The following is a 16,482-nucleotide window of genomic DNA, read 5'->3' on the forward strand; positions in this document are numbered from 1 at the left end:
TCGCTCTGAGGATCCCCGGCGGCGACCCGTCGAAGCGGCCGCTGGGGCACACGCGGCTCAAGCAGCGGCTCCTGCGGCGCCGGGGCCTCGAGCCCGTGAGCCTGCCCTACTTCGAGTGGGACCGCATCCCCCACTGGTCGTCCATGGAGCGCCAGCGCTACCTCCAGCGCAAGCTGGAGATCCGGGAGAAGCTCGAGTACGAGGGCGGCGACTCGTCGGCCTTCGCGCCGCTGCCGGACGGCGACGACGACGGCGAGTCGGACCTCGCGCGGCTGTCCTAACTCGGCTCCCGGCGCGGCGGCGGGGTGGTGGTCATGTTGCGAATTGCGGGGCGTGTCTGGAATTTCAATTGGCGTCGGGGGTGCGCGCGGCGCGGGCCCGCCGGGTTCTGCATTGGGGGGCTCAGGCGATGGGCGCCGCGGGCTGGTGGCCGCCGTCGGAGAGGACGAAGGTCTGGACCTCGCCCGCGGCGATCTTCGTGCAGTTGACCGAGACCGCGCCCGGGTGCTTGGGGCAGGTGACGAGGACCTTGAGCGCCGCGACGAGCATCTTCGCCTCCGTCTCGGAGCGGCACTCGAAGTCGAGCGTGCGGTGGTCGAGAATGAAGGAGAAGGCCTTCTTCACGCGCGCGAGGTCGTGCTTGCACGTCTTCCGCAGCGTCGGCGTGCCCGCGACGCCCCGGAGCGCCTTCTTCGGCGGCGCGCGCTTCTTCGTGCGCTTGTCGCCCCACTTGTCGTCCGGCAGACCCTCGTCGCCCTCCATGGACTGCGGGTCGAGCTCCGTCGCCGCGCGGACCTCGACGATGTCGCGCACGGGCACGAAGTGGTCGGGCTTGCGGCCCTCGCGCCAGCCCACGGAGCCGCCGTCGGCGGCGAGGTAGAGCGTGCGCTCGCGGACGCGGCCGTCGGAGCCGTGCTTGAGCACGGGGATGCCGTTGTTGAGGCGGTGGAGCATCGCGGGCATGTCGACCGTCGTCGACGGGCCGCGCTTCACGCCGTCGCCGACCGTGGAGAAGGACGTCGCCGAGCTCGCCGTCGTCGTCGTGTCGAGGGCGCTGAGCTCGCTGCGCCCCGTGCCCGAGGGGGCCAGGGCGTCCTCCTGGACGTTCATCTTGCTCACGAGGGCGCTGTCGAGCGCCGGGAGGGCGCTGTCGCTCGCGAGGAGCGGGTCGTCGTCCTTGGCCTCGCCGTGGCCGCCGCCGCCGACGAGCTTGACGCCGTCGTCCTCCTCCTCCTGGATCTTGTGCTTCGCCGCGAAAAAGTCCGCCATAGTTGTCGTCCGCGCGCGAGGCAGCCCGCCCGGAATTTATCACCGGGGCCAAGTTGCTGCTCTCCTAGCCTAGCTGCACGATCATCATCAAGAGGCAGCCCCTCGTCATTCTCATTCGCCAGATTCGTCGACGCCATGATGCGCGCCGCGACCCTCCGCCGCTCGCTGTCGACGACGGCCAAGACGCTGCGCGTCGTCGTCGTCGACGGCTACGCGCAGAAGAGCCGCGACGAGTTCGTCGCCCGCGGCATGCCCTTCGCCAGCGGGCTCTACCAGGACATGCTCGTGGCCAACGCGCCGCGCGGCGTGCGCCTCGAGTTCGAGACGATCTTCCCCTGCAGCGACGACTACGTGCCGCCGAGCGACGACGCGCTCGCGGCCTTCGACGCCGCGGCCTTCACGGGCAGCTCCTACTCCGCGTACGCGCCGGACGTCGACGTGGCGCGGCAGGTCGACCTCATGCGGCGGACCTTCGACTGCGGCGTGTCGAGCTTCGGGAGCTGCTGGGGCATCCAGATCGCCGCCGTCGCGCTGGGCGGCCGCGTCGAGCTGTCGCCCAACGGCCGCGAGGTCGGCTTCGGCCGCAAGGTCGCCCTGACGCCCGAGGGCCGCGGCCACCCCATGTACGCGGGCAAGAAGTCCTGCTTCCACGCCTTCATGAGCCACAGCGACGAGGTCTCCGTCGTCCCGCCGGGCGCCGTCGTCACGAGCGGCAACGACCACAGCCGCGTCCAGGCCATGGCCGTGACGCGCAACGGCACGGAGTCCTGGTTCGTCCAGTACCACCCCGAGTACGACCTGGCCTACTACGCGTCCCTCATCGCGGGGCGCAAGGAGCGCATGACGGCCATGGGCTTCTTCCGCTCCGAGGACGACATCGACGCCTACGTCGACGACCTCACCGCGCTCCACGCCGCGGGCCTCGAGGCGCGCAAGGACGTCGCCTGGAAGTACGGCGTCGACGAGGACGTCTACGACGCCGACGTCCGCCAGTGCGAGGTCCGCAACTGGCTCAAGTACCGCGCGAGCCTGAAGTAATTTTATTTTTGCTGGAGTTATCTTTGAGCTTGGCAACTTGAAGGCTTGAAGCCGCGGAAACACTCGATCCTGGTTCTCGGCATGTCGCAGGAACCCACGCATTTTGCAGCACAATTCGCAACCACACAAGTCGCGCGTCGACACCAAACGAGCAGGTCGCGCGCAGCGTCGACGACCAGCAATACCGCAAGCAATCACCTAGCACGACAGCGACCACCAACAGCGTCGACGACCGGCAACACAACGAGCACTCACCTAGCGTCGACGACCAGCAACACAACAAGCAACCACCATGTCGACGACCACGGCCCTCGTCGCGCTCGCCGCGCTCGCCGGCGCTGCGGCCCAGACCTGCCCGCTGGCCGACGAGTTCGGGTTCGCGTTCCCCAACGGCGCGGAGGACGCGGACGCGCTCGGCGGCCTCGTCGTCCGCGGCTTCGACGCGGCGAACGCGGCGGCCTGCGAGTACTGCGGCGTCACGACGCGCCACGAGGCGCCGGGCCTGCCGACCGAGGAGGCGCCGGGCACCTACTACGGCTACGATTTCAAATGGAACAAGCTCGAAGGCGAGCGGTCCTTCTGGCGCGACGCGGCCAAGGGCTGGAAGCGGTCCGTCGCGTGGTACGCGTCGTGCGGCCACGGCTACGAGAGCGACCGCCGCTGGTACGAGTGGTCCGGCGAGTGCGTCATCCCCGACGCGCGCAAGTTCCTCGGTGAGTCCTGCGCGAGCAAGAGCGACTGCGCGCACGGCTTCACGGACCCCTACGTCGACGTGACATGCGCGCCGACGTCGCCCGACGCGCACGCGCCCGACCTCCGCTGCGTGCTCGACGAGGAGGCGACGTGGCTCGCGACGCGGTCCCTCGAAAGCACCTGCGAGTGCTTTGGCTTGCTCTACTGCCACTCGGACGACTGCGACGGCAACATGTGCGTGCTCAGCACCTACGACATGCAGAAGCACTGCAAGTACGCGGACGACGACGGCTTCACCGACGTGCTCTTCGGGTCCACGCAGTGCTCCAACTGCCGCGCGGCCGAGAACCCCTGCCCGTCCTACGACGGCGGCTCGCCCTACGGCCGCCGCCTCGCGGAGGCGTCGCCGCTCGTCCTCGCGCCGGCCCTCGCGCTGCTCGTCGTCGCCGCCGCGGTCTTCTCGGCCTACGTCTGCCGGACGCGCCCCGTCGACGACGTCGCGCCCGTGAAGATCGGGCTGCCGGCGAGCGACCTCGTCCTCCCGGAGGTCGAGGTCTAAATTTCCTGTGTTCTGTTACGCGGCTAGAGCGCGGCGATGATCTGCTTGAGCTTGGACTGCGCGACCTTGACCTGGTCCTTGGGCTCCTTGTACTTGAGCTTGCCGTTGCCCGGCTGGAAGTAGATGAAGTTGTTGTCGTAGACGTACTGGTCCGTGAGCTGGAGCGCCGACGACAGGTCCTCGCTGAGCTCGATCAGCTCGGGGTCGCCGGCCGCGAGCGCCTCCGCGCGGAGCCAGTTCTTGCTCGCGCCGAGGTTCCACAGCTCCGCGATGGGCGACCTGCGCGATCGCGGTCTCCGTCTCGCGCGCGGCGCGACGAGAGGGCGCGGCTCGTTCTGGCGCGGCGCGCAAGCAGGCCGCGGACGGATGTGCGATCACGGTCTCCGTCTCGCGCGCGGCGCGACGAGAGGGCGCGGCTCGTTCTCTCGGGCGCGGCGCGAAAGGAGGCCGCGGACGCCGCGCGACGTACGTCTTCAGGACTGTTCGCACGGAATCCCACTTGGCGTCATCGATGTAGCCCGCGAGCGGCTCGAGCTTCACGAGAACCGCCTCGGCGTCCTTCTTCGTGTTCGAGGCGGCGTGCGCCGGCTGCGAGGCGAGGCCCGCCACCGGCGCAAGCAGCGGCGCGAGGCACACTCGTCGGCGCAATTGTGATTGTGGTGACGCCGGCGCGATCTTCGCATGCGATGGCTGCGGCGCGAGCGCGTTTGCGGCGCCCGCGAGCGCCAGAAGCAGTGCTACAGAGAGCTGCTGACGGACGGCCATCTGACACAGATGGACCGGCTGCGGATACCGGGAAAGTGAATAAAGCAGTGCAAACCAAGGGGGTACCACATAGGGATGATGCAAACCAAGGCGGTGAACCCAAAGTGAATAAGCCGCTCTCGGGCAGCCCGAGCCACAGAATCGCCTGCAAACGCTGAAGTCTTTGCTGATTTCGACAGCAAACGCTCCAACGCTCTCGCCTAAGCAGAGCTCCATCCTGCGGCGTCGGCTGCGTTCGACGCTAGTGCACGTTTTTGCGAGCGCATTCACGTTCCGTGGCTCCAAATCCGTCCGATGATGTCGCGTCATCGTCGCGCCGTGCCGTCAGGTGCTGAAGCTGCTGCGGAACGCTGCGGGGCTGCTACGGGCTGCTCTCGAGCCGCGCCGTTGCTGGGGCGGCGCCAGCTCCGCGCGCAACGAGATGCATTCGTTGCGCGACGCAGCCCTCGAGCCGCGCCGTTGCTACGTCCGTGACGTGACGGCGAGACCTGAGCGCTGCGTCGACGGGCGGTCGGCGCGACAAGCTGCCGGCTCGACAAGCTTTGGGCGCCGACGTGTGCACAACGCGGCAGCTTGGGCCGCGGCCGCGCGCCGCGCGCTCCGGCGGACGGCGGCGCGCCACGTCCGCGTCCAGCGGTCTCGCGCGCTCCGCGGCGCGCTCGCGGCACTCGCCGCGGCGGTCGCGGCGCGCGGCCGCGGCGCTTGACGCGCGGCGCGGCGCGCAGCGCGCGGTCGCCGCCTGGCGCGCGCGCGCCGTCGGCGGCGAGCGGCGGCGCGCGGCCGCGGGCCGGCGCCGCGCGGCCGCGGGCCGGCGCCGCGCGGTCCTCGCGCGCGCGGTCGCGCGCGCGGTCGCGCGCGTCGGCGCCGCCGCGGCCGAGCGGGCCGCGGCGCGGCGTCGCCGCGCGGACGGCGCGCGCGCAGTCGCCGCCGCCTGGATCTCGGACGAGAGCCTTCGGGCCCGTGGCGGCCGCGGAGCGCGCCGCGCGCTGCGCGCTAGGTCGAACCACGGTGCCTTGGGCACCGCATCCGCTTCTGCCCCCGGTCGTACCCTTCGGGCGCGCGCCAGAGGCTCTAAATTACCCTCCTCCCCTTCGCCGCCCCTGCGGGGCAGCGATTTTTTTTTGGTGCGCCCCCCGGTATCCAACGCAAGCCCACAGATGAGGCTGGTGCTCGTTGATGTTCAACTTGAAGCCGGCGGCTCTGAAAAAAAAACACAATAAACGTTACGCCCCCGGCGCGCAGTCGAGCGTCGTGGACGTCTCGTCGCCCCAGGCGTTCGCGACGCGGAGGATGACGACGTCGTTGGCGGCGAGCGTGCCGAGGCCGTCCACGGTGACGTCCTGGGGCCGCCAGTGGGGCTTGAAGCTGAACGCGCCGCTCTTGCGCTCGTCGCCGTTGACGCGGACCGCGTAGGTCCCGTTCGCGAGGTCGTTCTGCTTGAAGTTGCTGACGGTCTTGAAGGACACCGCGTGGAGGCCGCACGTCGTCTCGTAGACGAGGGGCGCGTCGTAAAACCGCTCGGCCGAGTAGGACGTCCAGCCGTAGTCGTCGCGGTAGCAGCCCGTCGCGTTCCGGCACAGGTCGCCGGCGACCTTGATCTCCATGGCGACGTCGCCGTCGTTCTCCACCTCGATGACCCGCACCTCGAACTGGTCGTCGTAGTCGACCGTGTCGGGCCAGTGCAGGCCGAGGAAGTTGCCCGTCGGCAGCCGGTCGTTGTCGCCGAAGTGGGGCGTCTTGCTCCCGAGGGAGTAGATGAACGTCACCGTCGCGACGCCCTCGGCCTCGTTGAGCCTCAAACAGAGCAATCTCGAGCTCTTCGCGGACCCCTTCTGGTTGTCGAAGAGGCAGTACTCGTCGTCGCCGAAGTACTCCGCGTTGTGCTGGCCGAGGAAGTAGTTCGACCCCGCCGTGTGGTTGTGGCCGCGCTCGTCGACGATGTCGAACTTGCCGTGCTCGCCGCCTAAAACCCAGACGACGTCGCCCGTGGCCGCGTCCTCCTTGACGATGCCGTTCGTCGACCGAGAAGACACGAACGCGAGCGAGTCCTCCTCGATCAGCTGGACGTGGTTCGGGTCCTCGACGCGGTGCTCCGCGAACTCGGCGAGCTCGCGGCCCGTGGCCGCGTCGTATTTTTTGATCACGGTGTAGCCGTCGGCCTGCCAGAGCGCGTCGCCGGAGTACGCCCACTGCGCGTCGTGCGCGTCGTTCTCCCGGCCGTCGCACAGGACCGTCCAGGTGTTCGCCCTCCAGTGCCAGAGCGCGCGCGGGCCCTTGAGGCCCGCCTTCGCCGACAGCGCGACGAGCAGCGCGCTCGAGTTGTAGGGCTTGATGGCCAGGGGCTTGTAGAGCTCGCGCTCGTCGGCGTCGGACCAGCCCTTTTGGCGCAGGACCTTGCCCAGCGTCGGCGACAGCGCGACGACCGCGCCCCGGTAGTCCATGACGAGCACGTAGGCCGCCGTCGTCCCGCCGTGGGGGCTCGACCGCGACAGGCCAAAGGCGACGTAGCCGAGGCTCGCGGCGACGCCGACGACGCCCTCGGCGCGGTTCCGCGTGACGCGCGTGACGATCTCCCGCGGCACGAGGTCGCTGAGCTCGTCGTAGCTCGACGCGTTCGCGAGGCCCTCGTCGCCGAGGAACTTCTTGATGCCGTCCAGCTCCAGAAAGTCGCCGTAGGTGAGCGTGGCGACGCTCGTGCCCGCGCTGCTGCCGAGGCGCAGGGCCCCGGGCCCCGCCGCCGGCGCCGAGAGCAGGGCGACGACCGCGGCGCTCACGGCCGCGGACGCGAGGACCCGCGCGACGCCCCGCGGCTCCACCCGCATGGCTGCGCCGCCCGACGGCGCGGGCACAGGCTGCCCCAGTGAAGTCGACAGTCAGCAAAAACGAGCACCGTTCCTTCACCTTGAAGAAAAGCAAAACAGGTAATTAGGTCCGACGACCCCTCAGCGGCAGTCGACGTGGGCCGCGGTCTCGTCGCCGAACTGGTTCGTGACGGTGAGCTGGACGCGGGACGTCTTCGCCGGGACGTCGACGTCGACGGCCGTCTCGCGCCAGTGCGCGGCGAAGTCGAAGTGGCCGTCGACGGACGCGGCGTCGTCGTCGCCCGTCACGGCGGCGGCGACGGAGTAGTAGCCCTTGAACTCGTTCATCTGCTTGAAGTTGTTCACGGTCTTGAAGGAGAGCGTCGCGTCGGAGCACTCCAGGTCCCAGAGGAGCGGCGCGCCGTAGACGCGCTCGATGGAGTAGGCGTACCAGCCGACCTCGGCGTGGTCGCAGCGCTTCGCCGCGTCGCACTTGGGCCCCAGGACCTTCATCTCCCAGGCCAGGTCGCCCGAGTCGCGCTCGACCTCGACCGCGCGGACGTCGTACTCGTCGTCCGTCTCGACGTAGTAGGGCCAGTGCACGCCGAGCTGGTTGCCCGTCGGCAGGCGGTCGTTGTCCCCGAAGTGGGGCGTGTAGGCGCCCATGAAGTAGGAGAAGGTCACGACGCCCTTCTTGCTGTCGCCGTCGTCGACGAGCTTCACGCACAGCAGCCGCGACTGCGCGTACAGATTGCTCGTCTCCTCCTGGTTGTCGAACATGCAGAACTCGTCGTCGCCGAAGTACTCGGCGTTGTGCTGGCCGCTCCAGACGACCTCGCCGGCCCGGTAGATGGTCCCGTCGTAGTCCTCGATCTTGTAGTCGCCGTACTCGCCGCCGAGCGTCCACTCGACGGCGCCGTCGGCGTTCATCTTGATGATGGCGTTGGTCTGGCGCGACGAGATGTAGAACTTGGTGTCCTCCTCCGTGGCCTGGAGGTGGTTCGGGTCCTGCACGCGGACCTCCGCGAAGTGGTCCAGAATCCGGCCCGTCGCGGCGGACGCCTCCTCGACCTTCGTCGTGCCGTCGACCTGCCACACCGCCGCCTCCTCGTAGGCCCACTGGATGTCGTGGGCGTCGTTCGTCTTGCCGCCGCAGAGCGTGACGTACGCGTCCGCGCGCCAGTGCCAGAGCGCGCGGGGCCCGGACGTGCCCCCGGACTCGCCGAGCGACAGGAGCACGTGCGTGTTGTTGAACATCTTCAGGCCCAGCACCTGGTAGACCATGTCCTTGACGCCCTTGGACGCCGTGTAGCCCTTGTCGATCATCGTCTCGCCGTACGTCGGCGAGACCTGCACGAGCTTTCCGTAGTAGTCGACGACGACCAGATAGGAGGCCGTGAAGGCGCCGTCGTAGTGGTACACGAGGCTCGTGAACACGTAGCCCTCGAGCGCCCCGACGCCGATGGCGCCCTCGACCTTGTCGTGCGCGACCTCGAACGTTACCTCCCGGGGCACGTACTTCTCCAAGTCGTCGAACGTGGACCAGTCGTCCTTGTCGACGCCCTGGCTCTTGAGGAAGGCGCGCACGCCCTCGAACTCGAGGAAGTCGCAGTAGGTCAGCGTGTAGTCGAGCTTCGACGCCCCCGGGGCGATGCCGCCCAGGTTCGTCGGCGCCCCGCCGCGCAGGAGCGGCGACGCCACGCCGCCCAGGCGCGCGCCGACGACGACGGCGCAGAAGGCGCTGAGGGCGGCGACGCCGGCCCTGGCCCGCGATGTCCTACGCGGCGCATCCACCACGCCGGCCGCCGCCGGCCGGAGCGTCGCGGCCTCCGTCGTGGCCATCGGGGCTGCGCGTCGGCCAAATAAAGGCACCGTCCACCTCACCGCCGCGGCCCGATCCTCGGGGCAGCCCTCGCCTCGCGTTCAAACAGCCAGCCAACCTCTACGGGCAGCTACCGCGCGACTCGCTTCCCGGCGTCGCGCGGCGTCCCGGTGTCCGAGGGGCCGCGGGCCGCGTCCCCGGTGGGCGCGTGGCGGTGCGCGCGTCGCCGTGAGAAGGAGACCGTCGGAGCACAGCCGTCGGCGGCCGCGGCTCGTGAAGCGCCGCGACCATGGTGCGCCTCGAGCTCGTCGAGAAGCGCGCGCACGACCAGATCGCGACGTGCGCGACCTGGGCCCCGACGAACGTGCTCTACTCCTGCTCCGACGACAAGGACATCCTCAAATGGGGCGTCGACGGCGAATCCGCGGGCAAATGCGCGCAGCTCGACACGTACCCGACGTCCATCGCCTGGATGCCGAACATCGGCAAGGGCGCGTCGGACGTTTTCGCCCTGTCCTGCGCCGACGGCACGCTGCGCCTCATGACCGGCGGCGGCCGCGAGGAGAAGAAGGTCGCCGCGCACCACGGCGCCGCGCTGCGCGTCGTCTGGAACTTCGAGGGCAGCGCGCTCTACAGCGCGGGCGAGGACGGCGAGATCAAGGTCTGGAGCAAGTCGGGCAATCTAAGATCGACCCTCGTCAAGAAGGACCACCCCATCTACAGCTTCGCGACGGGCCCCGGCGGCGACCAGGTCGCGTTCGTGTGCGAGCGCAAGATCCACGTCGAGCCCGTGGGCGAGCGCAAGAACTCGACGAGCTGGGTCGCCCACGACCAGGTCGTGCTGGCCCTCGACTGGAACCACGTCACGGGTTTGCTGGTGTCCGGCGCGGAGGACTGCAAGTACAAGGTCTGGGACCACTTTGGCCGCCAGCTCTACCAGTCGCAGCCCTTCGCGCACGTCATCACGGCCGTCGCCTGGAGCCCCAACGGCGCCTACTTCGCCGTGGGCGCCTACAACATGCTGCGCCTCTGCGACAAGACGGGCTGGAGCTGCTGCCGCGAGCGGCCCAACTCGGGCTCCATCCTGTGTGGAAATCAACCAGTGAGCTGGGACGTCGGGGCCAAACTTCAGAATTCTCTAGCTCGGTCAAATCGAAGTCGATTCGGCTGATTTTTGGACGAATCGATTGCTCTCAGCGAGTTCTCGAAGCACGGCGGAAGTGCTCGTGTCAAAGCATTCGAATACGCGCACATTGAAGTCGGGTTGAAGATTTGATTTCCACGCAGGCTCCGTCATGGACCTCGCGTGGACGTCCGACGGCACGCAGCTCGTCGGCGCGGGCGGCAACGGGTCCGTCGTCTTCGGCAACCTCGTGGAGCGCAAGCAGGAGTGGAACAACTACGAGGCGACGCTCGTGGGCCAGCGCCAGATCCAGGTCCAGGACGTGCTCAACGAGACGTACGAGTCGCTCGACTTCAACCGCGACCGCGTCGTCGAGATGGCGCTGGGCTACGGCTACCTCGTCGTGTCGACGACGACGCAGTGCTTCGTCTACAGCGTGTCGAACTTCAACACGCCCTACATCTTCGACTCGCCCGAGACCGTGAGCCTCATCGAGCTCGCGGAGAAGTTCTTCCTCGTGCTCACGCCCAGCGCGATCACGGTCTACTCCTACGACGGCCGCAAGGTGAGCCAGCCCCGCTTCCACGGCCTGCGCACGGAGTCGCTCTCCGCGAGCTCGCTGTCGCTCGCGGCGGACTGCGTCGCCGTCATCGACCCGAGCGACCGGAAGCAGGTCCGCTGCTGCGACGTGTTGACGGGCAAGCCCATGGGCGACCCCATCGCCCACAAGGCCGAGGTCGTCTACGTGGCCCTGAACCAGACGCCCGTCACCTCGGGCTCCGTCGAGCGCCAGCTCATCGTCATCGACCGCAACGCGGAGCTCTTCTTGTATCTGGTGTCCACGGGCAAGAGCTACAAGCTCCACACGCAGGTCGACACGGCGGCCTGGAACGCGACGTCGGAGTCGCTCTGCGCCATCGCCGACGGCCGGCTGTTGGTGTGGTGCTACCCGGCCATCGCGTTCACGGACCGCGACCTGCTGCCGAGGACGCTGACGACGAAGGACGGCGCGGAGTTCGGCAAGCTGTCGACGATCGTGTCCTTCAACGCGTCGCGCATCACCGTGCGCCGCGCCGACGGCGCCGTCGTCTCCGCGGCCGTCGCGCCCTACGCGGCGCTGCTCTACACGTTCGGCGCGGCCGCGCGCTGGGACGAGTCGATGCGGCTCTGCCGCTTCGTCGAGGACGAGGGCTGCTGGTGCATGCTCGCGGCCATGGCCATCAACGCGCGCAATTTGGACGTCGCGGAGATCGCGCTCGCGGCCGTCGAGGAGGTCGACAAGCTCCAGTACGTGCTCTACATGAAGAAGATCCCCTGCCCGGAGGCGCAGTCCGCGGAGCTCGCGCTCTACAAGCGGCGGCCCGACGACGCGGAGCGCATCCTCCTCCAGGCGACGCCGCCGCTGCTCTACCGCGCGATCAAGATGAACATCCGCCTCTTCCGCTGGGACCGCGCGCTCGAGATCGCCGTCAAGCACCGGTCCCACGTCGACACGGTGCTCGCCTACCGCGCGAAGCACCTCGAGGCCTTCAAGAAGACGGAGACCGACGAGCGCTTCAAGCAGCTCGCGTCGTCCGTCCAGTGGAGCTGGGACGAGGTCAAGGCGAAGAAGGACCTCGAGAAGCGCGAGGAGGCCGCGCGCCACGGCAAGTCCTACGAGCCGTCCTCGTCGTCGTCCGCGCCCCGCGACGAGGGCAAGGACGACCACAAGTGAGCCGCCGCCTCGATAGCCCAGTCGACGCGCGCGATCCACGTTCCCGCGCGCGCCCGTAGTAACCCGCCACTCCCTTTTCCGTAGGTAGCCCTCCTTACGGCGGCAGCCAGAGCCGCGCGGTTCCCGCGACGGCGGCGGCGCCGTCGTCCAAAACAACGCTCGTATCACACTCGACAAAGTCGCCGCGGCGCCGCGCGGACGTGACCTTGGTGACGACGATGGTCGCCGTGACCAATTCGGCCACGGGCACGGGCCGGAGGAAGTCGAGCGTCTGCGCTCGGTAGACGCTCCCCGGCCACTCGCCGGCGAAGAGCGCGGGGAAGAGCGACGCCAGGAGCACGCCGTGGACGATGGGCGCTGCGAAGTGGTCGCTCGGTTCCCGGTGGATCGCGTTGTCGTCGCCCGTGAGCCGCGCGAAGGCCGCGACGTCGTCGGCGTCGAAGCGGCGCGAGGTCGTGAGCGCGGCGCCGACCGTCGGTCGCTTTGCGGTCGTCGAGAGCTGGTGCGATCGATGCGGTACTCGCTGGAGGCAGCGACGCGCGACGCGCGCTGCGGTCAGAGAGCTTGGAGCGGATGCCATAGCTTGTTCACTCCACGAGCACCGCTCTTTCCCTGCAACTTACTCGATTCTTCTCGAGGTCACGATGAGGGCTGCGAACTTGGGCCCCAGCTTCGCCTCGCGATGCTCGTGGAAGCGCGCGCTTTTGCTCTCGATGCTCGTCTCGGCCAGAGCCGCGAAGAAGCCCCCAAACATCGTCTGGATCATGGCCGACGACATGGGCTTCGGCGAGGTGGGCAGCTTCCCCGCGACGTCGGCCGTCGGGCGCATCCGGACGCCCCACCTCGACCAATTGGCCGACTCGGGCCTCAAGTTCTCGCGGGCCTACGCGGGCTACACGGTCTGCGCGCCGTCGCGGACGACGCTCATGACGGGCGTCCACTCGGGCCACTTCCAGGCCCGCGGCTTCAGCGGCCAGAGCATCGCGCCGAACCAGGCGACGACGGTCGCCGACGTGCTCAAGGCCGCGGGCTACGCGACGGCGCTCTTCGGCAAGGCCGCGCCCCTCAGCGACCCGCTGCGCAGCGGCTTCGACGCCTTCGTCGGCCAGGTCGACCAGGGCGCGTGCCACGACATGTACCCCGCGGCCGTCGACTCCGGCGCGAAGCCAAATTTGACGCTCGCGCCGTCGGACCTCGGCGAGAACCCGGGCTGGGGCGACGTCGCGCTCGGCAACGCCAACGCGTCGCGGGACGCCTGCATGGCGCACCCCGATCGCTACAACTACACGACGGACGTCTTCCACGGCGCGGCCATGGCCTGGCTCCGCGAGAACCGCGCGGAGCCCTTCTTCCTCTACCTGTCCTTCACGACGCCCCACGCGGGCGGCTGGACGGCGAACAAGGCCGCGCGTCGCGCGGCGTCTCCGACGATGCCTCTCGTGTCATGTCCCGCCCGCAGGAGGACGGCAACCCGACGCCGACGACGTTCGCGTACGATCGCTCGGGATCGTGGCCCGACGTGGAGCGCGTCCACGCGGGCGCCATCACCTACCTCGACGCGCGCATCGGCGAGCTCGTCGCCTACCTCGACGCGCACTACCCGGACACGCTCGTGCTCTTCGCGTCGGACAACGGCGCGCGCGCCGCGTCCCGGCGGCCGCGCGCGCGCCCCAGGCGTCCGACCGCAGGCGCGCACAACGAGGGCGGCCACGTCCACACGTTCTTCAACTCGACGGGCGGCCTGCGGGGCTTCAAGCGGAGCCTCTACGAGGGCGGCGTCCGGAGCCCGTCCATCGCGCGGTGGCCGGGCACCGTCGCGCCGGGCTGGAGCGACCACGAGTGGCTCTTCAGCGACTTCCTCGCGACGGCCGCGGAGCTCGCGGGCGTCTCCGACGCGCCGGCGACCGACGGCCTCTCCATCGTGCCGGAGCTGCTGGGCGAGAAGCAGCCGACGCACGACTTTCTCTACTGGACGTGGGTCGGCGACGGCTTCTCGCCGAAGCACGGCGTCATGGGCTACGCGGCGCTCCGCGGCGACTACAAAATCGTCTACAAGAACTGCACCACGGGTAGCCCGCGCGCGACGGACCCCGTCGAGCTCTACCACCTCCCGTCGGACCCGTTCGAGGCCGCGGACGTCGCGGCCGCGCGCGCGGACGTCGTCGACGAGATCCGCGGCGCGCTCGTCGCCGCGGACCTCTCCTGCCGCTGCTACCAATGCTAAGGACACGCGGGGCCCGCGCATCTGAACCAGCGGACGACGCTGGACCGGAGGTCCGCGAGGAGCGCCGCGTCCGCGCCGCCGACGGCGTTGCGCAGCTGGTGGGGGTCGTCGTCGAGGAAGAAGAGCTCCTCGTGGTGCGCGGCGCCGGCGAAGTCCACGCTCCCGTCCGTGCCATTCACGAACTTCGCGTAGAGCAGGTCCCGGCGCCGTACCGCGACGAAGTTGTTGTCGCTCTGCTCGATGGGCTCGGCCATGGAGCAGTAGGGCCCGATGCCGACGTAGGCGTACTCGACGAAGACCTCGTCGCGCCAGGGCACCGTCGCGTTGCGCAGCCAGGGCGCGAAGCTCCGGCCGTCGACGTCGTCGCCGGCGTCGACGCCCGCGAGGTCGAGGAACGTCGGCGCGAGGTCGACGTTCGTCACGAACGGCGCGTCCACGACGGCGCCCGGCCGGACGCCCGGCCCGCGCGCGACGAGGTGGACGCGCGTGTCGAAGTCGTAGACGTGGCGCTTGTCCCAGTTCAGGTTCAATTCGCCCAGCGAGTAGCCGTGGTCCGACGTGTAGAACACGAACGTGTCCTCGAGCGCGTCGCCGAGCGCGTCGAAGATGCCGGCCACGAGATCGTCGACGGACATGAGCGTGCGCCAGCGGTCCTTGAAGTCGTCGTCGATGCAACTGGCCACGTCGTCCGTGATCGCGCCCATGGCCGCGACCGTCGGGTGGTGCAGCCGCCGCGCGGCCTTGGAGAGGTTGAACGACGGCGGCCGCGGCGCGCCCGCCGGCCAGGCGTCGTCCCAGGCGTCGGCGTACCAGGCCGCCGGCTGGAAGGGGTCGTGCGCCGCCTTGGGCGCGACGTAGGCCAGGAACGGCGCGGCGCCCGCCTTCACTGATTCGATCCACGCCGCGGAATAGTTGCCCACGACGCTCGTCGTGTAGGCGTCCGCCGGCGCGTCGTAGGTGCCGTCGTCGAGACCGTCGACATTTTTCACGGCGAAGGACGGACCGAAGTAGTGCCCGCCGCCGTTCGCGAGGTAGGCGTCGAAGGCTTCGGGGATCGGCGCGCCGGAGCACTCGTCGCCGCAGTCGCCGGGGCAGAAGTTTAAATACTTGCCGAACATGCCTACGAGGTGCGTCGGTGACGCCTTTTCGTTTTCCCGGTCAAAATCTGGAAAATCGTGACGGCAGCAGGACGCTGGAACATGCCCGTGGCGTAGCCGGCGCGCTTGAGCTTGGCCGCGAAGCTCGCGTCGTGGACCTTGTCCTCCTCGACGTGCATGCAACACGCGCCGCCGGTGACGGGGTCGAAGCCGTCGTAGGGCGTCGTGCAGACGCCCGGCGTCTTCAGGTTGTGGAGGTATCGGCCCGTTAAAGTTTCCGCGCGGCTCGGGCAGCAGACGGGCGTGTGGACGAAGCTGCTCGTGAAGAGGGCGCCGCCGTCGACCAAGAGCTTCTGGGTTTGGGGCATGGGCGTCGCGCCGCTTGTCGTCGGGAAGCTGCCGCCGAGCACTTGGTCTTGATCATCGGTAAGGATGAAGACGATGTTGTTCGGTGTGTTCGGTGCGTTCGGTGCGCATTCCGCTGTCGCGAGCAGTAGGAATACCCAAGATGAGGCTGCCATCGATCGAGAGCGTTCAACGAATTTGTTTGCCTGGGTAAACTTTGGCTCAGGCCCGGCTTATGAGCTGCAGCCCCACGCCCCTCGTTCCGCGCTGCAGACATGGACACACCGCTTGTAGATGTATATTTCGGGCAGGCCGCCGAGGGCGGAGACGTCGATGAGATGCGTGAGCTCCGGGCGCAGGGGGCGGACGTGAACTCCGGGAGCGGGTACCCTCTGAGAAATGCTGTGCTGAAAGATCGCACAGCAGCCGTGCAGTACTTGCTCGACGAAGGGGCTGACGTCAACGTGAGAGCTGTCGAAGCATACACCCTGCTCCACTTGGCTGCATTTAATGCCAACAGCGAGATCATGGGCCTTTTGCTCGCGGCCGGCGCGGACGTGCACGCGACTGCCGAAAATGGGAAAACTCCCCTGTACGTTTTGCCCACGGGTTCCCATTTGCTTCGTAGGAATCGGAAGCAATGCGCGGAGCTACTCCTATCGCGCGGGGCGCGCATCGACGATGCAAACAGAAATAATTCATGGACGCCCCTGAAGTGTGCAATTTATTTCGGGCGCCGCGAGGTGATCAAGATCTTTCTCCGCGCCGGCGCGCGAGAGATCCCCACCGCGGATCTTCCGCTGCGCCGCGACCCCTTCAATGCATCCCCCTTCGCGCCCCCCTTGAACGAATCCGCCCTCGACCTGATCGCCACGATCCGCGCCGCCGGCGGCTGGCCAGAGTACGTCAACGCGCACCGCCGCGTGCTCGCGAGCTTCGTCTCCAAGCTCAGCGCAAAGAACGCCGCCCGGCCCATCCCCCTCGACGCCGCGAGCCACGTCGTCGCGTTCTGGTGTCCTCCGGGAGGCTATT

At 68.8% G+C, this 16,482-nt stretch overlaps 5 protein-coding genes across 5 annotated transcripts; 3 read left to right on the forward strand and 2 right to left on the reverse strand.

The window, feature by feature from the left end:
• Window positions 1-402: 402 nt before the first annotated feature.
• Window positions 403-1,269, reverse strand: AURANDRAFT_64093 (hypothetical protein; the record flags this gene model as incomplete). The annotated part of the gene is made up of 1 exon (XM_009038907.1): window positions 403-1,269. The coding sequence occupies one exon, from the start codon at window positions 1,267-1,269 to the stop codon at window positions 403-405; it is 867 nt and encodes a 288-aa protein (XP_009037155.1).
• Window positions 1,270-1,404: 135 nt separating this feature from the next.
• On the forward strand, window positions 1,405-3,575 carry GUA (hypothetical protein; the record flags this gene model as incomplete). The annotated part of the gene is made up of 2 exons (XM_009038635.1): window positions 1,405-2,268; window positions 2,567-3,575. The coding sequence occupies 2 exons, from the start codon at window positions 1,405-1,407 to the stop codon at window positions 3,557-3,559; spliced, it is 1,857 nt and encodes a 618-aa protein (XP_009036883.1).
• A 1,972-nt stretch (window positions 3,576-5,547) lies between these two features.
• AURANDRAFT_64095 (hypothetical protein) lies at window positions 5,548-8,451 on the reverse strand (the record flags this gene model as incomplete). Its single annotated transcript, XM_009038906.1, has 2 exons — window positions 5,548-7,176; window positions 7,282-8,451. 2 exons carry the CDS (start codon window positions 8,449-8,451, stop codon window positions 5,548-5,550), a joined length of 2,799 nt encoding a protein of 932 aa, XP_009037154.1.
• A 785-nt stretch (window positions 8,452-9,236) lies between these two features.
• On the forward strand, window positions 9,237-11,784 carry AURANDRAFT_26531 (hypothetical protein; the record flags this gene model as incomplete). The annotated part of the gene is made up of 2 exons (XM_009038636.1): window positions 9,237-10,035; window positions 10,235-11,784. The coding sequence occupies 2 exons, from the start codon at window positions 9,237-9,239 to the stop codon at window positions 11,782-11,784; spliced, it is 2,349 nt and encodes a 782-aa protein (XP_009036884.1).
• A 4,055-nt stretch (window positions 11,785-15,839) lies between these two features.
• AURANDRAFT_6625 (hypothetical protein) lies at window positions 15,840-16,223 on the forward strand (the record flags this gene model as incomplete). Its single annotated transcript, XM_009038618.1, has 1 exon — window positions 15,840-16,223. A coding segment is annotated over one exon (384 nt), but the record flags the coding sequence as incomplete, so codon positions are not given.
• Between the last annotated feature and the right edge of the window lie 259 nt (window positions 16,224-16,482).

Source organism: Aureococcus anophagefferens, assembly GCF_000186865.1.
Source record: "Aureococcus anophagefferens unplaced genomic scaffold AURANscaffold_9, whole genome shotgun sequence".
In the NCBI taxonomy this organism is placed as follows: Eukaryota; class Pelagophyceae; order Pelagomonadales; family Pelagomonadaceae; genus Aureococcus; species Aureococcus anophagefferens.